This window comes from Vulpes vulpes, chromosome 7 (assembly GCF_048418805.1).
Source record: "Vulpes vulpes isolate BD-2025 chromosome 7, VulVul3, whole genome shotgun sequence".
Taxonomy (NCBI): Eukaryota; Metazoa; Chordata; class Mammalia; order Carnivora; family Canidae; genus Vulpes; species Vulpes vulpes.
In genome coordinates, this window is record NC_132786.1 from 51,409,127 (window position 1) to 51,434,422 (window position 25,296).

At 40.8% G+C, this 25,296-nt stretch overlaps 1 protein-coding gene across 2 annotated transcripts in view; it reads right to left on the bottom strand.

Annotated features, from left to right (window-relative positions):
• Nucleotides 1–25,296, bottom strand: part of WWC2 (WW and C2 domain containing 2) — a 205,613-nt gene that overhangs the window by 85,581 nt on the left and 94,736 nt on the right. For both annotated transcript variants that reach the window (XM_026018206.2, XM_026018208.2), the window contains exons 2-4: nucleotides 16,159–16,268; nucleotides 6,727–6,930; nucleotides 5,860–5,936 (exon numbers count right to left, since the gene is read on the bottom strand). In XM_026018206.2, the coding sequence (XP_025873991.1) occupies nucleotides 5,860–5,936; nucleotides 6,727–6,930; nucleotides 16,159–16,268 (391 nt within the window). The remainder of the gene's footprint in view (nucleotides 1–5,859; nucleotides 5,937–6,726; nucleotides 6,931–16,158; nucleotides 16,269–25,296) is intronic.

Here is a 25,296-nt window from a genome sequence, read left to right on the forward strand (position 1 = left end):
CACTTGTTTCTTGTGTTGACTTCAGCCATTCTGACAGGTGTGAGGTGCTATCTTATTGTAGTTTTGATTTGTATTTCCCTGATGATGAGTGATGTTGAGCATCTTTTCATATCTGTTGTCCATCTGTATGTCTTTGGAGAAATGTTTGTTCATGTCTTCTGCGCCTTTTTTTGTAGGATTGTTTGGTTTTTTAGCGCTGAGTTGTATAAGTTCTCCTTTTTTTAAAAAAAAAAGACTTGAGAGAGAGAGAGTGCAAGCATGTGAGTGAGGCGAGAGGTAGAGGGAGAAGGAGAGGAAAAGAAGCAGACTCCCTGCTGAGTGTGGAGCTCGACGTGGGTCTTGATCTCATGACCCCAAGATCACAATCTGAGTTAAAATCAAGAGCAAGACACTCCACCAACTGAGCTACCCAGACATCCTGAGTTGCCTAAGTTCTTTATATATTTTGGATACTAACCCTTTATCAGATTTGTCATTTGCAGATATTCCATTTTCTTCCATTCAGTGGGTTGTCTTTTAGTTTCATTGGCTGTTTCCTTTGCTGTGCAGAAGCATTTAATTTTGATGAAGTCCCAATAGTTTACTTTTGCTTTTATTTCTCTAGCCCAGGAGACATATCTAGAAAAAAAGTTACTACAGCTGATGTCAGAGGTTACTGACTATGTTCTCTTCTAGGATTTTTATGGTTTCAAGTCTCACATTCATGTCTAATTCATTTTGAGTTTCTTTTTGTGTATGCTCTAAGAAAGTGGTCCGGTTTTCCCAATATTGTTTGTTTAAGAAACTTTTTCCCATTGAATATTCTTCCCCCTTTTTAAAAAATATTTTATTTATTTATTCATGATAGAGAGAGAGAGAGAGAGAGAGAAAGAGGCAGAGACACAGGCAGAGGGAGAAGCAGGCTCCATGCCGGGAGCCCGATGCAGGACTCGATCCCGGGACTCCAGGAGCACTTCCTGGGCCAAAAGCAGGCACTAAACTGCTGAGCCACCCAGGGATCCCCTACTTGTCCCTTTTGTTGTAGATTAATTGATCATATAACCGTGGGTTTATTTCTGGGCTTTCTATTCTGTTCCATTGATCCATTTGTCTATTTTTTGTGCCTATACTATATTGTTTTGATTACTATAGCCTTGTAATATAACTTGAAGTCTGGGATTGTGATACTTTCAGTTTCATTTTTCTTTTTCATGATTGCTTTGGCTATTCAGGGTCTCTTGTGGTTCCATACAAATTTTAGGATTGTACTACTGTGAAAAATGCTGTTGGTGTTTTGATAGGGATTGCATTAAATGTGTACATTGCTTTGGGTAGCACAGATATTTTAACAGTATTTGTTCTTTTAATCCATGAGCATGGAATGTCTTTCCATTTCTTTGTGCCATTTTCAACTTCCTTCATCAATGTTTTGTAGTTTTCAGAGTACAAGTCTTTTATCTCCTTGGTTAAGTTTATTCCTAGGTATTTTATTATTTTTAGTGTAATGTAAATGGGATTGATTCCTTAATTTCTCTTTCTGCTGATTCATTATTACTGTACAGAAATGCAATAGATTTTCATATATTGATTTTGTATCCTATGACCTTGCTGAATTCACTTATGAGTTCTAGCAATTTCTTAGTAGAGTCTTTAGGGTTTTCTATGTGTAGTATTATGTGATCTGCAAATAGGAAAGTTTGACTTCTTTCCTTAACAGTTTAGATGCCTTTTATTTCTTTTTGTTGTCTGATTGCTATGGCTGGCATTTCCAGTACTATGTTGAATAAAACTGGTGAGAGTGGACATCCTTGTCTTGTTCCTAACCTTATGGGAAAGATCTTAGTTTTTCATCATTGAGTATGATGTCAGCTGTGGGTTTCTCATATATGGCCTTTATTGTGTTGAGGTATGTTTCCTCTAAACCCATTTTATTGAGAGCTTTTATCATGAATATTTGTTATAAAGCATACATTTTTAAAAATACCAGCTGAAATTAAGTTTTAGTTTGTATTAGATATTCCATTCTCTACCCCAAGAAGGCTATGGTCTAAGCATCTATTATGAATAAATGAAATAGTTTTTTTCCCAGTTTACTGAGAAATAATGGACTTCACTGTAGAAATAACAAATTTCGCAGTAAAAAGTGTTTACATTCTTCTTCCTAAGACACATTTTCTCACACAAATACTACCTCTAAAAGTTATAAGTGTATTAATAAAAAGCATTAATTTATTCACTTTACCATTTCAGTAATGAGAAATAAGACGCCATGAAGTAGTATTATCCCACTTGACCAAGAAGAAAACCCAGTCGTCACCAATACCTATGACCACATTATAAAACAGGTGTTTTAGAGAGATGTTCCTAAATACCTGGTTCCCCAATACTTGACCAACTAGCTCTAATTTGGTAAAAGAATTGAATGACATCAACTAATATTGTTACATCGAAATAATGAAGATGAAGATAGTGTTTGGCTAGTCGTGAAAAATTGTTAGTGACCAAAAACGCAGGCAGGTACTTGAGACACCAAAGCAATGAGTTATTAGTTTATTCGTGGATTATTATTTCTGTACCATTAATTTGTGAAAGGGCCTAGCCAATACAGGGATTTCTACAGGGTAGGCAATCCAAGAAGGGCCAGATTATCAAAATCTATGAGACTCTGCCAAGTTACCTACTCATCCTCTTCTGAATGGCTGGGGCGTTCTCAGAGTGCTACCCGGCCAAAATGTGCACAAACAGCAGAGAGAAGGCATCATCTGATCCCCATGTTCAAAGCACGACAACAGCAACAGGTACCACAAGGGTCAATTTGCTATGGGAGCATCAGTAAAAAGACATTTACCAAAATAAATAAATATATATATAAATTTAAATAAATAAATAAATAAAAAGGCATTTACCCTGACAAGAAGTGTTAAACAATCACCTATTCACTAATGAAAGAGACGAAGACAGCGTCACTTCTGATCTTTCATTGATCTTTCATTCTATGAATGTCTTACAACCTCCTCTGGAGGGAAGCACTTCCTTACCATCCCACAGTGATGAAATATATATACAAAGTACAGGCTTCTGATAGTAAGAGTACAAAAAAAATCTAGTATAAAATAGGCTTTATCTAGGAGATTCTGCTGCATCAGGAGACAGGTCTGGGAAATGAGACCACTTGGGATCTCCTGGGAATCTCCCGATTGTGATGGGACCTCATTTTTTTCTGAATGGTCATTTGCAGGAGATACATCTGATGCTTTTGTTTTTAAACCTCTTCTTTAGTTTCACTATACATTAACTAACATAGATGAAATTAAAAAATTAAATTAAATTAATTTAAAAAATTTTAAAGTCTCTTTATCTTTCCTAAAAGAAAGAACAAAAGACTATTCCTATTGTGGCTATTCCATATACAATATATTTTACAAAGATAAGAACTTTGAAAAACTGTTAAAGTTTCAAAAGGCCTATCATAATACTTAATAGTTTCCTGAGAAGTGCATAGCTCCAGAGAGGACTGAAGTTTACTAAGACTAAGGTTTAACAAAATACTTTCATTCCCCTTTTTTAAATCAGATAAATGTATAGACTGAGGTACAACAGGGGACCTGACAAGCCATGCCATGCTCTTCTCAAGAAACATAGAGACACATGAGTAGGCTGACAGAGTAAAGGGTCTGTGATGCGCTGGACAGATGTTTCTGAGAGAATGATCCAGAACCCTTTTATTTCTGTTTTCATGAATTAAACCAAGAAATCTGAACTGAAAAGAGGTTTAGCTTCCAAAAGTATAAACTTTTCTTGCACTCTTCCTCTGAGAACAAATAGAGAAGTTGTGAGAAAGGAAAAAAACATCTCTATGAAGATACTGGAGAATTATTAAGGTAGCAGGAACTTGTGTTAAAGACCCAAAAGGTTAGGAAATCCATAGTTGGGGTCTCTGTTTGAGGCACGTGTGTGTACAATAGAAGCTGATGAGTTGGGAGAAGACAGTGGCTGAAGTCGGTGGTGCAGAGAGCTGGCTCCTGGAGGACCCACAAAGCTGAGAGACTCAGAGGGGAGATCTGGAGTTTGATCTCCATCAAGCAGGAAGAGCCCAAAGTTCAGCTGGGATTTTGAAGAGCTCTGTCCTAAGACAAAGGGTAAAGTGGAAATAGACCTACTCTCTGAAAAGGAACAAAGGCCACATTGCAGAGAGCTTGAACCATGACCCAATTACAATTACCTGCCCCTGCCCAGCTGCCCATGAGAAGCAACACTAAATCCTCCCTGAAGGATGACAAGATCACCCCAAACCTCAAGTTATCCTATTTCTCATACATAACATATGGTTCTTAATAAAAAGTAAGCGGCTACAAGAAGCTTGACCAACTAGTGGCGAACAATCATGAGGAAAAAAACAGACCAAATTGAGGAATCCAATATTTAGGAACTCTAGATACTGCTTTCATTAATAAAGACATGGAATTTAAAAGTAGCTGTGATTATTTTGTTCAAAAAATTACATATCCATGTGCAGAGTTTGGGCAAGTAACTAGAAATAATAAACAATCCAACAGAAATTTTAGAACTGAGAAATACACAGTGGGGAATTAAGCTGAAATCATTAAAAACAAAAGAGAGAGAGTGATAAGAAAGCCCCCAACTGTTTAAATATTAATACCCTTATATGAGAAATCATAAAGAGTTAGAAAATATTTTTAACTGATAATAAAAATATAAAATTCAAAATCTGTGGGACGAAGGCAAAAGCTATGTGTAGAAAGTAGTGTAAGCTTTAAAGGGCAGATATTAGGAAGTCAGAGACCCGAAGCCCTCTGTGAGCAACTGCTAATGTTGAAGCATGTAAATCTTCCAATATGGCACTCTACTTCTGGTTTCATAACGAATGAAAATGTGTGCCTATGTGCACCAGAAAGATATGTATCATAGAAGTGTATATTAAGACATACTCTTTAAAGACCAGACATTGGAATAAACTCTAATGTACATCAATAGCAGAAGAGAAAGAATTTATGGTACATGCACAAAACTGGAATGCTTACTGCAATAAAGGCTAATGTGGATGAATCTCAAAATGTCGCTCAAAAGAAGCCATGAAATAATACATCTGGCAGCATTCCAGTTTTACAAAATTCACAGCAAGTAAAACATTTACCGACAGTGTTGATGAGGCCAGCATTACCTTCAGGGATGTCAGGTCTCAGTGGGGGCTTCAAGAGTCATGGTAATGATCTATATCATGACCAAGATACCGGCTGCACGAATGCATTTCCTTGACCAACAGTCTTTAAGACTCCCCAAAATCAAGGATAAAGAAGCTCTGGCCTTGGCAGGAGTTTGGTCAAAATGATTTAGGATAAAGATTAGGCAACAATCCAGGAGGAAGTATGGGGAATTAAGAAAGTTTTGCCCTAGAGAAGGAATGACGTGGGAACAAGGTATGTGTACGCCTGTGAGTACCGGGCTATCCAGTGAAACAGCAATTATACCCAACCCTGGAAGACACATTTTAGCATGATAAGAGGAGTTCCTGAGACTCAAACTTTAACATACTAAATACACTAAGTATATTGGAAATGTAATATTAATATTATAGTAAATAAGTATATTTAACATCGCGGGTATATATAATATGCTTAACCTACTGCAGGTAATAGACAGAACTGCCGGGTAATAGAACATGTGCCTCTATGACAAAGACGCTCTCCACCTCTGAACATGCAGTAACAAAGGTAGAAAGGCCACCCTCCCGGGAAAAAGTAGAGGAGGTCCCTGCACCGAATGGAGAGGACAGGTGGTCACCAAAGCCCCTTCTATCTCCTTTGGATTCTGTGCACACGTTAAATGTAGAACCACAAATTAAAAAAAAAAAAATCTTACCCTTAATCGTGTAGTGGAGATCTCTGCTTTTAAAATATCGGGATCATATTTAGTACTGGATGAAGATCCTGAGAATACTTTTCAAAGAGAAAAAAGGAAAAAAAAGAAAGTAACTTTTGCAAGTTGCATAACTAGTTCTTGGTTTGGAATTTACAAACGCTAAAATCAAGATTTACATGCTTCTGTGGATACTTACTTTATAATTCCTTTATTGTCATTCATCAGACACCTAAATATAAAAAGTAATCTTCAAACCTTTATAAATTTTTTAAATAAAAACTCAAGAAAGAGGAACATCATAAAGACCATGGAGCTTAATGTTTTCTGGATTTTATATCTATATATAAACTCTTAGAGGACGTCACGGCACATACAGCTTATCAGAGCTGTGCGTTACCCTGAAATTTATAATTTAGGTAGAACTTCTGAGCCCATCTCAACTGCCTCTTTAGCCAAACCAGCTCCAGAGAATCAGTTTCTGAGACATGAGACATGAGAGGGGATCAAAAGAAAATTCATCCCAGCCAAAATATTGTACAAGAGGGACAAAGAGGGCCAAGTCACTTGCCTTGACCTGAACAGGTAAAAGTAAAAAAATAAAAGGCAATCAGGCAGAGGAAGGAGCAAAAACCAGAAGGGATTCATCATCCATAAATGAGGGCGGGGGACTTCTGCGTGTAATGGAGTCAAGGGGTTTTGCTGAGAGGTCTGTGGGGTGCCCTCACTCCCTTGTGGCTTCACGGGTGCTCTTTCTGCCGAGAGAGGGGCAGGACTCAGAATGCAACTCCACTGGGACCCAAGTGGCCTTCTTTCATCTACACTTTGGTCCCCATTTCCACAGTCTAAACAGGCACACGGTATACTTACGGCTTGTGTGGGAACTTGACTTTTCCTTGTAGGCATCATTTAATCGTACGTATTCATCGAGGGCCAATGCGAGTCTTTGCTCTTTCACGTGGTAAAGCTCTTTCTGTGTCCTGAGAGCATCCTGAGCCACCGAGAGGTAGTCCTTGAGCATCTTCTCCTGTTCCCCCCTCCACTGTTTTCGTGGATCTTCAATCTGGGTGGTTTCTGAAAATACGTTAGGTGGTTTGGGTTTTTTTTTAGAATTTAATGAATTTTTTGGATTATTTAAGCTTTAAAAAAAAGTTGCCAGCTTTAACTCCTTTTTCTTTTTTTTAAGATTTTATTTATTTATTCATGAGAGACACAGAGAGAGAGAGGTAGAGACACAGGCAGAAGGTGAAAGCAGGCTCCCTGTGCCCTAAGCCAAAGACAGACACTTGACCGCTGAGCCATCCAGGCACCCCGAAATTTATGGTCTTAAAAAAGTTTTCCTAACTGTGGCTGCCTTGCAATAATCTTCACCTCCTTGTATCCTTGCTCCCTGAATACAGCATAGACCTAGAGATCTGCTTCTAATGAAAACAAGAGAGCAGTGATGGGACGGTACTCAAGACCAGATGACAAAAGGCTGTGACTCCCTCCCTGGTTCTCCTTGGCTTTCTTGCTGTAATGAAGCCAACTGCCATGCTGTAAGCTGTCCTATGGAGAGGCCCACGTGGCAAGGAATGAGGGGGGCTGCTGGCCCTCAGCCAACAGGGAACTGAATCCTGCCAACAACCACGTGAGTGAGCATGAAAGTGGATCCTTCTCCAGTCGTGCCTGGCTATCACCTTGAGGACAGCCTGCCTGTAAGACTGTGAGCTGGAGGATTCAGCTGAGCCTTGCTTGGGTTCATAACACACAGGAACCAGGAGATAATAAATAAATGTACTTTGAGTCACTAAAGTTTTGAGATAATGTGTTATAGTGAGATACGTAACTAATAAACTAGATGATCCAAGGGATTATATAAACTCAAAATGCCTATGAAAAATGCAAAATGTTTATAAGTTACAATAGTTATAGTAAGACGCATACTCCTAGTTCTCTCTCGATACCTTCAGAGGTTTCATCCAATCATCTGTTCCCTACATATTGGGAAACTGGCATACTTTCCATTAGATACCTGTCAACGGCTAAACTGTCACAGAACACTGAGGGTAATACAGACTGACACAGAAATGAATAAAGGACAATACTACTACTACTACTACTAATAATAATAATAATAAATGATCAGCATTTATTTGGATAGATCAGCAGAAACACTCTGGTCGGCTGGTTTATACTGTGTGCTAAAAGAGCTGCAGTGGGCACGTTTACATTTCTGAAACACTGCACGATGCAAACGTGAGCTACCAAAGGGGGTTCCCACAGGCACCACAGGAGAAGGCTTCATAAAGCAGGGTTGTGCTTCATCTCCACTGGTTATATCTGCTGAGTGGATTTATGAAGACTATTTATTAAATGTAAATACTAAAAAAAAAAATGTATTATAACAACGTGGCATTTTGGTATCAAGCCCTGGTGATCTCAGGAAACCATATAATTTGCATGATGTCTGTGTAAATGTCCCATACCTGAAGGGAATTCACACTCCGACAGCTTCAGATGTGGAACTCAACAGATGGAGAACCTGCTGTGAGTTACGAGAGCTTATTGAGGAAGATGCCATTAGGTTCTTGAAAGGAATATGATCCCTGTCTGTCATGCCTATTTCTGTTCTGCTGTGCTCGGGAAGAATGGGTGGAACGAGTATGAGGAGCTGTCCTCCTTTTTCTTCTTAGAAAATATCCACTGGGTTTATTATCTGTTGTTCCTTCTACCAAGTACTGACCATCTACTACATGCAATATGGGGGAAACCAGATGCTCCTTCCAAGGAACTTACAAACTACAGAAGAAACTGTGATACGCGAATTAAAGGAAATACAATTAGTTCGTCCAGTAAAAAGTGATAAAAGCCTTGACAGGAGAATGGCTAAGTGACACGGCAATTTAGACAGAAGGTTGTCTCTGGCTGCAAAAGGAAGGTTCTGTGGAACAGGCAGTGATGGAACAGGGCTTTCAAAGGTTCCAGACCCTCAGGGACCTAACCCCTTCACTTCTCCAGCCACCTCCCGGGTCCCCACAAACACACACACAGCCTTCAGCTGCACTCAATTTCTTTCTTTCATCAGCCCTATTTTCTTTGGCCTCCCTAGACCTGTGGCTTTAACTTGTGGTCTCTCTTCTCCCAGGAAGGTAATCTTCTCTCACTCTCCAAACTCTACCCCAACTCCTTCTTCGCCAGGCCCAGTTAATTAAATCATCCTTTAGCTATCAGCTCAGAGCACGGTCTCTGGCAGACATGACTACGTCCTTCACAATGGAGAGGGCACTTCTACTTTTCCTCCCTTGTCCTGCCAGCCCAATGGTGGTCCCTCCCACATTCTCCTGTATTGTCTCATTTCTTCCTTGGTACTCCAAGAGTAGTCACAGTAGGTTGTGGTTTCTTGACCACCAGGTTAATAAATACAAAATTCATTTTGTGAGCGATGGTGTGCCACAAAGGTTCTAAGCAAGGCCATGAAAGGATCTTAGTTGTATTTGAGGAATGTTATCTAACAGAAATGTGAGGTTTACTGTCTATACAGAACTCTACTAACTCTACAAAAGTTAATAGGATTGTGCAGAAAGTTTTTTGATGAAAGATATGTGAAGTGAGAAAAGTTTATAAAACCATATGTATAATATAATCCCACTTGAAGTATAAAAATGTATTTAAAACTGTGTGTGTATGTGTATCAATATAAAGAAGTCTGGAAGGATACACACTAGGAGATTCAGAATACTTAGTTTTCTTTGGCTTATGTGAATATGGATAATATTTTTCTTCCTTTAATTTATCTATATTTTCTCCTTTTCTCCTATGCACATATATTACTTCTATAAAATTATTTTTTTTAAAAAAAAAGGGAAAGAAAGGGCACAAGGTAATGAGGATCTGAATTAGGAAAATAGCAGGGAAAAAAAAAAGGAAAACAGCAGGGGACAAGTGGCTAAATGAGAAAATTTGATATCACAGATAAAAAAATCTGTAAGAACTGACAAAAACAAGTCTAAATTTTTCAATTTAGTAATCACAAGAACCATAATGTATCAAAAAATAATCAAGTCAAAGGGAAAACAGAAGAATCCCATTTTGTACTCGTTTGTTTTGAAGCCTTAAGGGCAAAACAGGTAGCAATGGCCTATAAATGAAATGTCTGACAATCAGAGCCAGAAACACAGGCAGGAGAGTTGTTCCCGTGGTAACAGCAAAGAATAATAGTGGTGGAGATAAAGGACAGCATGCTGGGGGATGAGGGTGAGGTCGCATCTTCAAGGATGACAAGATGTGGGGGCTCTCAACATGTGGCAAATGAGGTGAGGGAGAAGGAGCAGTCTGCAGGAAGGAAGGTTTCAGGTGCAGAAGGAAAGGCGCCATCATCTTCGTCACCCTCCATCTAGGTGGAAGGAAGGGACTACGGTGACTGACTGAGACTAGACCCCCGGAGTGACAACTATATGAAACATGTAGATCATCCCATAGATTCGCAATACTAAAAACTGTTCATTATTCTCACTAAACGTTAGTATCACCACCACCATCATTGGTTTTCCTTGGGTGGTTTAAGTGGCTAAGATTTTTCTTTACAAAATATCTTAATAGTTTATCCTGCTAGGAAAATATAAAGCATGAAAATAAAACAAGGACGAAATAAGAGGGCCCCAAATTTACTTCCCTTCTTCTAAAGGAGACAGCTCCGTATAGAATAGTACACGTACTTGGGGAATTCTCATCAAATTTCAACACAACATGGGTTGCTTCGAAACTAATACAGAGGAGTTCGGTTCGGGTCATATGGAGTGAGTGCACGTCCTCCAACCTCTCCCACCCATTACCACTGAAAACCAAGGAAAGCCAAACAAAACCAAGAGATGACACCACGAGCACCAAGGACAGTGCACACGAAACCAAGGAAGCGGCCACACCCTAAGTTAGGGCAAGGATGGCTGCGGAGGTGCAACTCAACAGAACATCCTATAGCAATCGTCCTAGTTTGTTGTTTTTTCATACCTCCCTCACCTCTTGTCTTTCTTATAACTGTAGCTACTGCGAGTGGATGTAGACACGAAGAGCTCCAAGGCAGAAGCCACTCTCTCTCGTCATAGGACCGAGGGGGTGCCGCAAGCCAAGTCTCCCACTGCCAACCCAGAGAAGCCCAGGGGTGGGTTGCAACTCCATGGCAGGCAAGGGTGGTCAGTGGTCGGTGGTCGGTGGTCAGTGGTATGGCGGCAGCCCCATCCCTCTGCAGGCTCATGTGCTCTCCACTCTATCCTAAGACAGTGGCCGTCCTGAGGAGCATTCATAAGGTGGTGAGGCTACAGCTGCCATCTTACTTGCTAGAATATCAGGGAAAGAGGCCCCACGGGAGCCAGAGATTGAGTGGGGGGCAAGATGGCAGAAAGGAGAGTTGAGAAAGTGTCTAAGGTGGTTGATCCTTTTTCAATTGGATTGTTTATCCTCTTCACGTTAATTTTCAGGAGTTCTTTATATGATCCAGATACAGGTTCGTTGTCAGATGAAGGCACTATGAATATTCATCCATGATGTTGTATCAGTATCAGTAGCCTATTTTTTAAAAATATGCTCAGTGAAAGATTCCATCCACGGAATTGAATGTACTCAGTTTATACGAAGTTCTAGGACAGACAAAACTAAGCCATTGTGATAGAAATCCGAACAACCTGTAGCGGTGGGGAAGGGGTGATTGAAAGGGGACAGGATACTGCATATTGTATATCTGCATATTGACTGGAGTGGCAGTTACAAAAGATTTATACATTTGCCACAATTCATTGAAATGCACATTTAAAATCTGTGCATTTTCTTTTATGTAAAGGAGACCTCCATTACCAAAAGAAAGACCAAAAAATTAAGGTACAACTAAAGCTACCAAAAAAGTTATTTATTTCTGCTCATGGTGATATCAAAACCTCATAAATAGTACTTCATAATTACCTTCTAGTTATAAATATTCCCCCACCAATATCTATACCCCTACTCCACACAAACCCACTAAAGAATCCTATCATAAAACACTTAAGGCCTAAATACTCATTGACAAGGTCAAATCTTTTACTTCTAAATATTTAATAGTGTTAGATAGTGTTACACAGAAATAGTGTTAAACAGCCAAACAGCCTTTATTTCATTTTTTTGTAAATAAAGAGAAAATAATGCTGAAACTATACAATGTCAAGACACAACATATGTGTGGACCAGCTGTTATGAGAAGATAATACCATTTGTTCCCTAAACTACTTCACAGGAATGTCTTTAAGATTAATGAGATAATGGACCAGATTCTTTTTAGTGGGAAAACTACTTGCTGTGGGTAATTTGGGCACTTTAGGGCACAGTAAATCCATCAGACCACTGGGATACAATTATTGCACTAAAGCAAAACGGTAGGCTTGAAAACCTGTATTCTAATAATTAAGTTTTTAAATATTCAGAAGGGTACTCCCTGAAGCATAATTTATACTTGAACTTTAATTTCTTCAAAAACAAACAGAAAGCTTTCGATGTGTGAGTTAAACATGAAAGCTCTTCCATCCTTCTAAGATTTAAGAGTTTATCATGATACTAGGTACCCAAGGATAAAGAAATGAACATGCAGTCACTGTCCACAGGAAGCTCACGATTTAGTAAAGAAAACACACAAATAAATAATTTAAGTGCAATTTGACAAATGGTTCTTAAAAATCCCTATGTGCCTAGCACAACAGAAATACCTGGACAGGGCACCTCATTTGGAATGGGAGAAGGGCTGCAGGGTGGAGGGCTGGGTGCCAGAGAGGGCCTGAGGGAAGCAGCAAGGCCTGGGCAGAGAGGCCCTAGATGGATGTGGCCACAAGGGAGGGCCCAGAGGCTGCGCTGCGCAGACAGTGCTCAGGGCTAGAACCAACCATTGCAAAGAGAGACAGAAAGCCCAGGTAGCACACAGCACAGAGGCAACGTCCACCAGTGCCAGGGTAGGCCAGAGAAGGGGATACAAGTGGAGGCCTGTTGGGGGCAGATGGGAAAGAGCTGCATCGTAAAATCAAATGCATGCATTTGGAACTCTGGACAAGACTTAAGTGACAAGTTTGGTAGCCATCGGCTTTGGGAAGTGATTGAGGTCATCACCCAAGGGGATGTTGCAGGCTGTTGCAGGCTGCAAACAGAAGGCTACTACAGAAATCCTGACACCAGGGCCAGGCAAAAAGGAAAGAGGGCACGAGCAGCTGGGAATGGTAAAAACAAACAAACAAACAAACAAACAAAAAAACCCAATAGAAGGTATCATGAAATCCAAGGAAGTAAAGAGCAAGAGGAAACCCACAGTGACAAGGGACTCTGTTGGATGAAGGAAGATGAGACCCAGATGTTGTTTGGATGTGGCCATTTGTGGGGTCTCAGGTGAGCCCAGCAAGGGTAGTCTCTGTGACAACATGGAGAACAGTGGACACAGTGAGGTTCATGAAGCTTCCGGGGGGAGGAGAAAACACAGGGCCACAGCTGGTGCAGAAAGGCAGGTTTGAGTACAGATTAGTGGGGTTCGGGGAGATAGCTGTTATTTGTTTCTTTTGGTGATTTGGTTTAGTTTCATTTTGAGAGTTTCCAGTGTTTAAATACTAAGACAAAAGAACCACTAGATAAAGAAATGGTGGAAGAGATTTTTAAAACCAGAAAATGATCATTAAGGAAATGAAAGAGGAGAAAAGGATGGGATATGAAAGTTATTAAGAGGGCAGCCCCGGTGGCACAGCGGTTTAGCGCCGCCTGCAGCCCAGGGCATGATCCTGGAGACCCGGGATCAAGTCCCATGTCAGGCTCTCTGCATGGAGCCTGCTTCTCCCTCTGCCTGTGTCTCTGCCTCTCTCTCTCTCTCTCTCTCTCTCTCTCTGCATCTCTATGAATAAATAAATAAAATCTTAAAAAAAAAATAAAGAAAGTTATTAAGAGGGTTCTCAGGGGTTGGGGCATCCAGGAGAACTCCTCTTCCACTGAGACAGGAAGGAAGGCCCTAAAGGTGGCTTTAGGAACCTGAGAATCTGTAGGTAGTGAGAGGGAAGCTGACTTAAATCTTCTCATTTTGGTGCCGTGAGAGCTTGTGCTGTCGAACCAGGACAGGGAGGCTTGTTTCTGCCTCTACAAATATTATTTAAAGAAAAACAGATAAACTTGTTTGAAAGTGAGATTTAAATAGTTATAGATTCCAGATATTCCACTGAATTACTTATTTGCGATGACATAAGGTGTTACAACTGTTCAGAATGAACTGAATTTTACCAGAAGTTGTCCCTTCCATCAAAACTTTAAAATATTTGGATGTCAATCATGGATAAGCAATAAAACCCACATATAATAATACAACCAAGAAAGGTTTACTAGAAAATACAAAAATGAAAGCTAACTTTAAAATCCACAATTATGAATTCTTCACGGAATTTGTACAAACTTTCAGGGAGAGGTATCTCTACACAAAAGTCACATTATTCCTAATCACATGGTACAGAAACTAGTTATGTAGTTATGCTGAACTAGTGTGTGCATGAAAGCTGGTTCCCAAACTATATGAACCAGATGTTCTATTGTAACAGGTGACTAGCTATCTGTGTTCGCTGAGAAACTGACTTAATTCTTCTAAGTCCTTGCTCCTTTCGATCTCTCCATCCGGTCTACTTGTGAAAATCAGACAATTTTACAGCCCTCAAGCGCACAGTGACTCACTATGCTGCCTGCATGCCCACCATGGTGTAACATTCACCATGCCATACATCCCAACTGCCTCTTGCCTGGCTCACTGGCTGCCATTGGTTTGGGGGGAGCATTTTATTATCCACTCTCGGTGGCCTCCCCGGCAGAGGCCCTCCTTGCAGTGTGAACTGCTGGAAGTGAGTCCTGCAGCCCAACCCCAACCGCACTTGGACTGGAGCCTCCCACCAGGTCACCTGGGGGCACAAAGCCCTCTCCCCCAGCTCAGGGCACACCCCATGGCTTCAGCCTCTGCGGATTTCAGGCATGAATGAAGCAGTCCCATCAGTTCTGGAACTCTTCCCCATCACCCTGGGAAGTGAGTATTTGCACAGATTTAAAGAAAAAAAAAAAAAGACCTTGACAGAGAATCAGTGGAAGGTTATTTTCTCAAATCTGATATAAGTACTGTGAGCATATTATATATATATATATATATATATATATATATATAAAACATCCTGAGGTTTCTAAGAGATCACTGTTATTCACTTGGGCTTTTCGTGCCTCTCAAAAATTTTATCATATGCCTACACAAAGGCAGATGCAAGCCATCACTACCAAGCATCAAGGAAGATATTTGTTTATAATGATATTATTCCTAAAGATATTAAAGAGTACTATATATTTTTTAAGATCATATTGATTTATTTGAGAGAGAAAAAGAGTGCGCACAAGCCGGGGAAGGGGCAGAGGGAGAAGGAGAAGCAGGGAGCCCAACATGGGGCTCAATCCCAGGACCCTGAGATCATGACTTGAGCCGAAGGTGTATGTTTTACAAAGTTTTTCATGGCCACAGTAATCCTCTGTCCTAGCCTTATCATTCAGCGATCTAAATGATTAAAAAGCTGTTAAAGTGAGAGGTGTTTCCCTTGCAAACACAAAGAAATCAGGAAACCAAACCAAAATAAGGGTAACAAGGGCTTAGGTCTTTTCCATGGTACAGCTGCATCTTCTAGAGTTCTGATGTGTCAACCTCTCCCCCATCTGATACACGCAGCCACTGGACCTCGCTGTACCACACGCCCCGCACACCCAATTCTGTCCGTGGCAAGAACAAGAAAAAGAAGAATCCCAACCTGAAGGGCAGTGATCATGGGATGAGAAGCTCATGGTCTTCACTGGCCCCACAGCTGTACTCAAGAAAACTTAACCCCTACCAGGCAGACAGACACAGGCAGATTCATTTCTCTGCCTCTGCCTCCATAAGACCAATTTACATATGGGCCCTAGATTCCAAAATGGGTATTTCAGGTAATATTAGTCACTGAGAAAATGGGGTTTAAAATAAAGAAATTCAGGGACACCTGGGTGGCTCAGTGGTTGAGCATCTGCCTTCAGCTCAGGGCGTGATCCCGGGATCCTGGGATCGAGTCTCGAATTGGGCTTTCCATGTGAGCCTGCTTCTCCCTCTGCCTGTGTCTCTGCCTTTCTCTCCGTATCTCTCATGAATTAAAAAAAAAAAAAAAAATCTTTAAAATAAAATAAAATAAATTCACTTTGTAGAGTCAACACTTTTGTAGGATTCTAGATTTGGGGGGATTACTTTTCTGCTATGTTTGATTTTATAAAAAAAGAAAAACTTACTGTTGACGTGATCGATGTAGTAGACACCAATTTGTGGGTCAAACCCAGCTTCCCATCCCCACGGCAGCTCATCCCCAACACAATCAGCAAATGACAAGGGCTTCGTTAACCTGCAACAGACCAGAATAAATGCACAGGTGATTCCTTCCATCAAACCATGTATGTCCACATTCGGTGCCCCAACCACCAGTGGAGACCTGTCTAGGTGGCATTTCCCTTTTGTTCTCGATTGTGTCTAGAGTTTGCACTGCTATGTTTGAAATCTTCAAGGAAACAAAAAGGAATAAAACACAGATGATTATCCAAAAAAGTCACAATAAGTCATAATGCCCTTTGCAAGTTTCACAGCTTAAGATTGGGAGACAAATCCACACAATATGTAAATAAGGCCATTTGAAATCAGAGAGAAGTCCAAGCTATCCATAAGGAGGCCTGGGACCTAGCTCTAGCTCTACAGCTAAATGGCTCTCCCATTACAAAGAAGGATTTGTCCCAGGATTCAAATACTGGCATCATGGAAATCATCACACCAGTAACTCAAAGACAAGATAAATGTACCAGGCTACAGTTACTCCAGACTTAGATCCTCTTCTATAAATTAACTGAACACCTACTCGATTGTGAGGTCCACTATGAGTTCTTCTTGGCAGGAGAGGCAAGTATATTTTTTTTTTAAAGAGGTAAGCATCTTTTTTTTTAAAGATTTTATTTATTTATTCATGAGAGATACAGAGAGAGAGAGAAGCAGAGACCCAGACAGAGGGAGAAGCAGGCTCCATGCAGGGAGCCTGATGTGGGACTCGATCCGGGAACTCCAGGATCACGCCCTGGGCCGAAGGCAGGCGCTAAACCACTGAGCCACCCAGGGATCCCTATTTTTGTAAGCATCTTACACATACTAGTCACTCAACACAATTTTTAACAGAGCCAAAGTATTTATCTATCAATGCAGTGTCACCCTTTGAAGCCACCTTATGCTTTCTCCTTAAGCTTTAAAATGAATGAGGGGAAACTACAGTTTCCTAAGCAGAGTACAAGTTTCAAACTTTATTTGGGCTTGATTTTCTCTCTCACTTCCTTCATTTTTTATTTTGAGACTTTTTCCTTGGCTGTTAGGGCAGCCATGAGCAGGCTAACACCACAGATTAGTGAACACCCTGCTGTTGGGTGGCCAACATCGGCGGACGTAGCTTCTGATTTAATGCACTGGTAACACCAGCACAGTTTTATCATACAAAATCACCTGCAACCCCTTTTATCCACGCTGATGAATATCAACAATGTCACAGCTCAGCTGAAATATAGCTCGTTTCCAGAATCTCATCATCCATCAGAATAACAAACTGTGTCACCACCCTTCATAATGCTGGGAGAACAAAACGAAAAGGAGGGAAACCCTTCCTTCCCAGGCCTCGCCTACAATAGCCTCCCCTCCAAGGACATAAAACACAAATGGATGAAAAGCAGGGAGTGTCACCTCTTCTCTCAAAGTTGCCATAGCCTGAAATCTGCTTCTGGAGACAGCCCCAGGGACAGTGGCCTTTGAAACCAGTTCAGATGACAAAATAATGAGAACATGCAGCTCTGCCCCTGATGCATGAGGAGACCCCATGAGGAGACCCCCTTACTGGGGGCCTCTACTACCCCAGGTTCCTTCTCTCTTAAGTGGCGATCACACCCCCTCTCCTCTCCCTGTGATTTAGCTGCCTCCTAAGATTAATGTGAGATTAACAAGGAATTAACTTAGAACAGTGTCTAGGACATGGTAACAGTCAACAAATGTCAGGGATTAGTGATACAAGCACAGCACATGAACTCTCTCATGGTTCTTCAGAGGAACGGAGTCAGGCAGTAATTCTCAAGGCACGGTCCTCAGACCAGCAGCATCCACATCTGGGCACCGGTTAGAAATCCATTCTTGGTCCCTAGAGGAGGTCTACGGAATCAGAAACCGAGGGCCCATGGAATGCGTGTTTAATCAAGCTCTCCGGGTAATCATGGAAAATTTTGGGAGCCACTGGCTCAGGAGGTAAGAGCTTGAAATGTGGCACCAGAGACCTAGGTTCAATTCCTTGTCTGCCACTTACCTGCTGTGCAACTGAGGGCAGGTTATCAACCTTAAAAACCCCAGCTTCCCAAACTTTTTGTAAAGGGGGACAGATCATGATGTTTAAATGAGAACTCAACAGCATAATGCTCACCAAATGGTGAGCTTCAGTATGTACTAGATGAGTGAAATGAGCCTCAGACATGTCAGGCAATGCACCCAATATTACAACAACTCATCAGATTTACTTTGCAAACCTGGAGTCAACCTGAACCCAATCCAAGTCAAAAAAACATGCTCTTAGAGTTGTGCTTAAATTCTATCTTACCATAAGCTGCCCAGGAAAACTGACAAAGGAACTGGATACTGTATGAAAAAATCTCTATACCATAGGAAGTGGCCTTGTCTTCAGGTAATGTCTTTAAGACTGACCTCTGACTACACAGGTAAAGCTAATTATTAGATAGAGCCCCTGTGCCAGGTTACCTTGCATATTATTCTGTTCTCTTTCCCTCACTCCTTTTATCAATGCTGTTTAAAACGCACATGATCCTGAAGAAATGAGCAGGACACAGATAAATATGTAAGTTTAAGTGACCCAAGAGTGGTATTACACAAGTGTTATCCTGGTACCCAGTCAACATTCGTGAGTATGACAGGAATATATTTATCACTCCAAGAATGAGATGTCACAAAAGCTTCAGCACATGTATTATAATTGCAAGTTATGATAATTTGACTACCGTTGGAAATAATCCAGGTTTTCCTATTAATTGCTCAACAGATAATAAGCATTTTATTAACTGTCACTGTTCTAAGCCTAGAATTACATCCATAAGTATACATGTAATTATGAACGCAGTTAAAAAAAATTCAGACGTTTCCATTCCCAGAAATTTTAACATAAAAATTTCTTTGCAGTGGTGCTTCAAAAATCAATTAGATGTTTTATTTTCTGTACTGAGATAAAAACCTCATCTTTTCTCCATTCTATCAATATGTAAAACCATTAAATACGTATTTCTAAGTTTCAAAATGTTAGAATTTAAGCCTTACCCAAATTACAAGATAAAAATAGAGTAACAGTCTCAGACACCAAACAAAATTAGGCACTCAATTCTGCTGCTCTCCTGATAATGGGAACGTATTGCTATGACATACTAAGAAGTAACACAAAACAAAAAGAAGGAACAGATGCATTCCAAAATTAGAAACAATATGACTTAGAACAAATACAGTGAGCAGAAATGTTGATTAGTTTCTAAATTTCTTCCCCTTGTTTTGCACAAGGATTCTCCGAAGCATTCGATCTTCCTTTGATGTTGAGGAAGCAAAAATGGATGGAGGGGTTTTTTTTTTTTTTTTGGTTCCCCACAAAGGAGCAACATCATGCAAAGGGCCTGAAACTAACAAGAGTCTTTATGCTAGATTCCAGAGATTACTCTTTGCTTTAAAAACCGCCTTCTTTTGCACTGTGACTAATGTGAAGAAAATGCCAATTTACTGCAGCACTTTGCCAACGCTCACACACAAAATTTGAACTCTGCACGGTATTTCCTCTCTCCCTGGGCACTGGATCATCTTTCCACATGACCCCTCATGAATTTAGGGGTTACCGACGATCCCGGAGACCTGGCCTGTGACACGAGGCTCCTGCCACACACAAGAAACGCTCGCTCTTGACGGCCACATGGTGGTGGCTGCTGTGTGCGTGCCAGCACGAATCCCCAGGGGCTGAGTTTGTACTACTCGCACCGAAGGAAAAGCCTCTTGACGCAGAGAGCCATTCTCCGCTTAATAAAACTCTTGCCACAATTCCAGTTGCCCAAACATATAGGTGTCCCCAGTGACTTTTGCTGTGTGGCACCTGCTGCGGGCGCTGCGGGGCTGAGCCGGGGCCGAGGGCGCCAGGGGCGGCCTGGGCTTCCTCCAGGGCGCGGAGCTGGGCATGTGCTCCGCAATTCGAATTGCAAGAGGGGGTAAAATCCCGGGGATCTTTCTCGAGTTCTCATAGAATGTTAATTTGGAATGATGTCAACGAGGCCCCTCTGAATGTCTACCTGTTTCTACCGCTACACTGGCCAGGGGACGTAGCAAAGGCCTAGAAAGAGGGGGAGGCGGAGGAAAGGGTGAACGAGGGCAACAGGAATTAAACAGCTCTTCGGAGGAACGATACAGACCACTTCAGAGGAGGGTGACAAGGTTAACACTGTGTCTTTGAGGAAATTAGCTTAAATTCTTCAAAAGGAGTCATAGTAGGCAGGAGGACTGCCAGACAGGGTGGGCCCCGAGCCCAGGGCCTGGGGTCAAGGAGAGGCCTGGGGCCCACGACAGTTCACGCGACGTTTCGGAGCTGGTGAGGAGCGTCCCGGGGAGCCCAGCCAGGCCCAACTCTCCAGGCTGAGTCCCTGGCATCTTTGCACCTGCTCGGTTCTCGCACGGTTCTTTTCTGTGGTGGCCCAAGGTCTGGTCTTCCTCGGACTTGCACCCCCCCCCCCCCCCGCCCCCGGGGCTGATCTTATCCCTTACTGCCAGGGACAAGCAGAGTAATCTTTCTCCTACGTGATAGGCTTCCAAACACCTGACCACAAGGGTCTTGTTTCCCAAACCTGCTCTTCTGGAACCCAGATGCCCGCTTCCCCTTCCCGCAGCATAGATCCCTTCTCTCCTCGAAAGCCTGCTAACCTCCTGTCTGTTAAGGCCCCGGTGCTCCCTCCTCTGTGATCACGTCCCATCAGTTACTGTCATGTATCAATCTCCTCTCATATAGTCCACCCTAAAAAAGCTGGTCCTTAAATCTTCTGGCTCTCCTTCCAACATTCACTTCCTAACCATTTATTCACTCTAACCTGGAGATCTTAAATCTGGACCATTTTGGGAAACCCCATCAAAATCTCCCGTGTGCCACCTAACCCATTTTTCCCATTCTGGAAGGCAACATTTGGGGATGACTCACCTTTGACAGAGCATATCACTTACACTGCTGGTCTGGGGACTTACTTGACTGTATTATTGGAAAAATGTCAATGTTTACAATATTCTATGTAAAAAGAATTCAGCTTTTACATGTAGTAATTATACTAAAAATATAAAACATTCCCTGCTTACCATGTACCACAGAGGCTTTACTATATACAAATATGTGTGTTAAATCCTCATAAAACTCTGCAAAGTACATGAGTATTATTGCCATTTGAATAACCTATGCAGGAAAAAAAACACTTAAACTCTAATTCAATAGGTGCAGGGTGCTTCTCCCTCTGCCTGTGTCTCTGCCTCTCTGTGTGTGTCTCTCATGAATAAATAAATAAAATCTTAAAAAAAAAGATCTGACTGACGATCAGAAGTAGCTTTTCAAAAATACTTATCTTTTGATAGGACTCGTAGACTGAATTGCAATTTCTAAGTACTACTATATATGACTTATACACACAATTCTGAAATAGATTATAAAATGATTCAACTTAATTGTTTATATTGTCTGCCTGGTTTAACTAGAAAAAAAGTTGGTGCCTGTAAGGCCAAAATTGCAGGTTACATTTCCCACAGGAGCTCTTCAATGTAAGCTAGGCCTAGAAATGTTGATCTAGAGCAGTAACTCTCAAAACTACGTGTACATCCAACTCATCGGAAAACTCATCTTATTAAAACAGATCGCTCGGCCCACCCCCACAGTTTCTAGTTAAACCACAAATCACAGCCGTAACCCACTCAGGTGATGGAAAAATGAAAACAAACTCAATTTAAAAATGAAACTGGAGGCAGAAGCCTCTGCTTCAGAAAGATCTATCTGATGAAAACTGTATTTATGAAATGTTTAAACAAAATTAATGGCTTAATAATTTTCAGATTGGACGCACTTCATTTAGTTTTAAGTAAACATTTTTTCTTAAAAAAAACATTTAAAAATATATTTTAACTTTTAAAAAAGATTCTATTTATTTCAGAGAGAGAGAGCTAGAGAGAGAAAGAGAGACAGCATGAGTGGGGCAGGGGCAGGGGCAGAGGGAGAAGCAGACCTCCTGCTGAGCAAGGAGCCTGATGTGGGACTCAATCCCGAGACTCCGGGATCATGACCTGAGCCGAAGGCAGACACTTAACCAACTGAGTCACCCAGGTACCCCTAAAAATTTTTTTAAATAAATTCCTCAAAAGCAGAGTTTTCTTTTTCTTTCATTTTCTCACCTACATACAAAATACTAAGAAGTACTCAATGTCATTAGTCAACAGGAAAATGCAAATCAAAACCATAATGAGGTATCAACTCATATCCACCAGGATGGTTACGACTGAAACACCACCACCCAAGATGGAAAGTAACAAGTGTCAACACAGATGTGAGAAAAGGGGAACCTTGGACGTTGGTGGTGGAAAGGTAAAATGGTACAGCCTCTGTAGAAAACAGGTTGTCAGTTCTTCAAAAATTAAAACACAGAATTACTACATGAGCCTGCATTTCTGCTCCCACGTATATGTCCAAGAGAACTGAAAACAGGTACCCCAACAACTACGTGCGCCTGCATGGTCACAGCAGCACTGTCTACCTTTAATGGCCATCACTGGATGAACAGATAATGCATGTGTGGTACAAACATGCAACGGGATGTCATCCAGCCACGGAAAGGAATGAACTGCCTACGTATGCTACGATGTGGATGACCTCAAAACGTCAGGCTAAGTAAAGCCAGATCCAAAAGGTCACATATGGTATGATTCCACACATATGAAATATCCAGTATAGACAAATCCATAAAGATAGAAAGTAGAGGAGTAGTTGCCAGGTGCTAGGGAGAGGGGCAAATGGGGAGATACTGCTGGATGAATATTCTGGAAGGACAGAAATGTTTTGGAACCAGGTGGAGACGGTGCTTGCATAACACTGTGAATGCATACATGCCACTGAAAGGTTCACTTTAAAGTGGTTCATTTTGTGGTATGTGAATTTCACCTCAATAAACTATTTTTTAAAAATAGTAACAAGTCATAACAATGGCAAGACTCCAAGTGAATAAGAGCTTTTCACAAGAGGAAGGTAAATAATAAAAATGTGAAAATGTGCAACTTCACTAATAATAAGAAATGCCAAATAAAACAGCAATGAGGCTAAATTCTAAGCCTATTAGGGTATCGAGTTTTTGTTTTGCTTTGCTTTGTCTTAATAATGAAACTCAGTTCTGGTGAGGATGTGAAGAATCAGTTACTTTCATTTGTTGCTGATAATTTGGTAACTTGATACAATCCTTTCAAGAAATTTGGCAGTGTTAGAAAACCATTAAATTGTTGATTCCATTTAACCTAGGAATGCTATTCTTACACAGTATTCCCTGAATCCTGTCCCGCAGGACTACCCCACAAAGACTCGGTAGCCACCTAAGGCATCTTACTAGCCGCTGTCTCCCTCGCCAGCCCACGAGCTTCTTAAAGGCAGGGCCCCATTCTGTTCTCTACATCCCCACCACGATGCCCACCTCATACACGGTTTATAATCCATGCTGACTGAATGGATGCAGACTGGAAAGAAAGTCAGAAATGAGAATAATTATGAAAGGATTGTTAGTGGTTTTTTTTCTAATTTTCAAATTACATAATTGTAATAGTAAATGCATTTCTTAAGAGAACAATATGAAGGTTAAGATTTAGGTGATAGTTGATAAATATACTGATGAATAGTTGATAATAAGGTGATAGTTAACGATGGGACAGGAAAGGAGAAAAATCTCTCAATATTGCCCCCAAATATCTGGCCCTATAACTTATTTTAGCTTATCATAATTACATTATGCATCATAAATGAGTAGCTAAACAGGAAACAGATTCTAAATTACAGAGAGGTAAAAGAATTTATCGCAGGTGTTACAATAATTCAGCAATTTTTAAAAAGTATTTTACCCTACAGAAGAAAAGAGTGGTCAGCAAACACTCTAACCTGAATCTCTTTTCTCTCCTAAGTGCCAAGAAATGTTTGCCCATTGGATTATTTGATTTTGGAAAAGGAGCTTGAGAATTTAAGTAGATATGCCAGTAAAGAAGGGAGGAATGCTGGCCAGGGAAACAGGGCTTAACAGATTATTATCAAAACAAACAAACCAACCAACCCACCGAGACGGCCTCCTCTTCCTACCTACAGCTCACATAGTACAATGATTAGGGGCTCCATCACAGACAAGAGCCATTGCAGGCCCAGGACTGGAAGATACTCGAAGATTCACCCTGGAGAAGGTGCTCCAGGAAGAACAACAGAGAACTGGCCCACAGCACACCCCTCTGGATGGCTGGAACCTCGCTGTATCTAACCTCTTTCTTAGAAGGGCTAATAACTAAATGATTGAAATGATCCTGTATTACTTTCATCAAAGTTTAAGGAACGAGGATGATGTTTTTGAATCCCTATCACCTTATGTCAGCCCTAGCTGTGTGTTTCATTCCAGGCTATGTTTTTCTAAAATAAATATATACACTTGTATACTGAAGCACATACAATATGATGCACATTTTTACAAGATCACTATTAAACTAAAATAAACTATATATACTATAGTTTTGAGCCCTGCCTTAAAAAACACAATACATTCCCATTATGAAAAATATATAAAATAGAATAAACTATTATTAAAGTCCTGCCTTTGGGACACCTGGGTGGCTCAGTGGTTGAGCATCTGCCTTTGGCTCAGGTGGTGATCCCGAGGTCCTGGGATCGAGTCCTCTGCCTATGTCTCTGCCTCTCTCTGTGTGTCTCATGAATAAATAAATAAAATCTATTAAAAAAAACAGTCCTGCCTTCATTTCTCCATAGAAGGATACATATTCCCATACTTTGGTATCTTTTCAGTCCACCTATAAATTCACATGCTGTTACAAAACATATGAATAGGCTCATACTATATATATGCCTATTTTTATATGACTTTATGCAATACAAGTTAGAATCTTTCAGGGAGTGTAACTATACATTTGCCTCAATCCTTTAGTATGTATCTACATACATGGAATGGATTACAGACCATTATTTGACTAGTCACCAATTAACAGGCATTAAGTTTCAACTTCCTTCAAGAGAAATTAATGCTTCCATGAACACGCTTGTAAATATT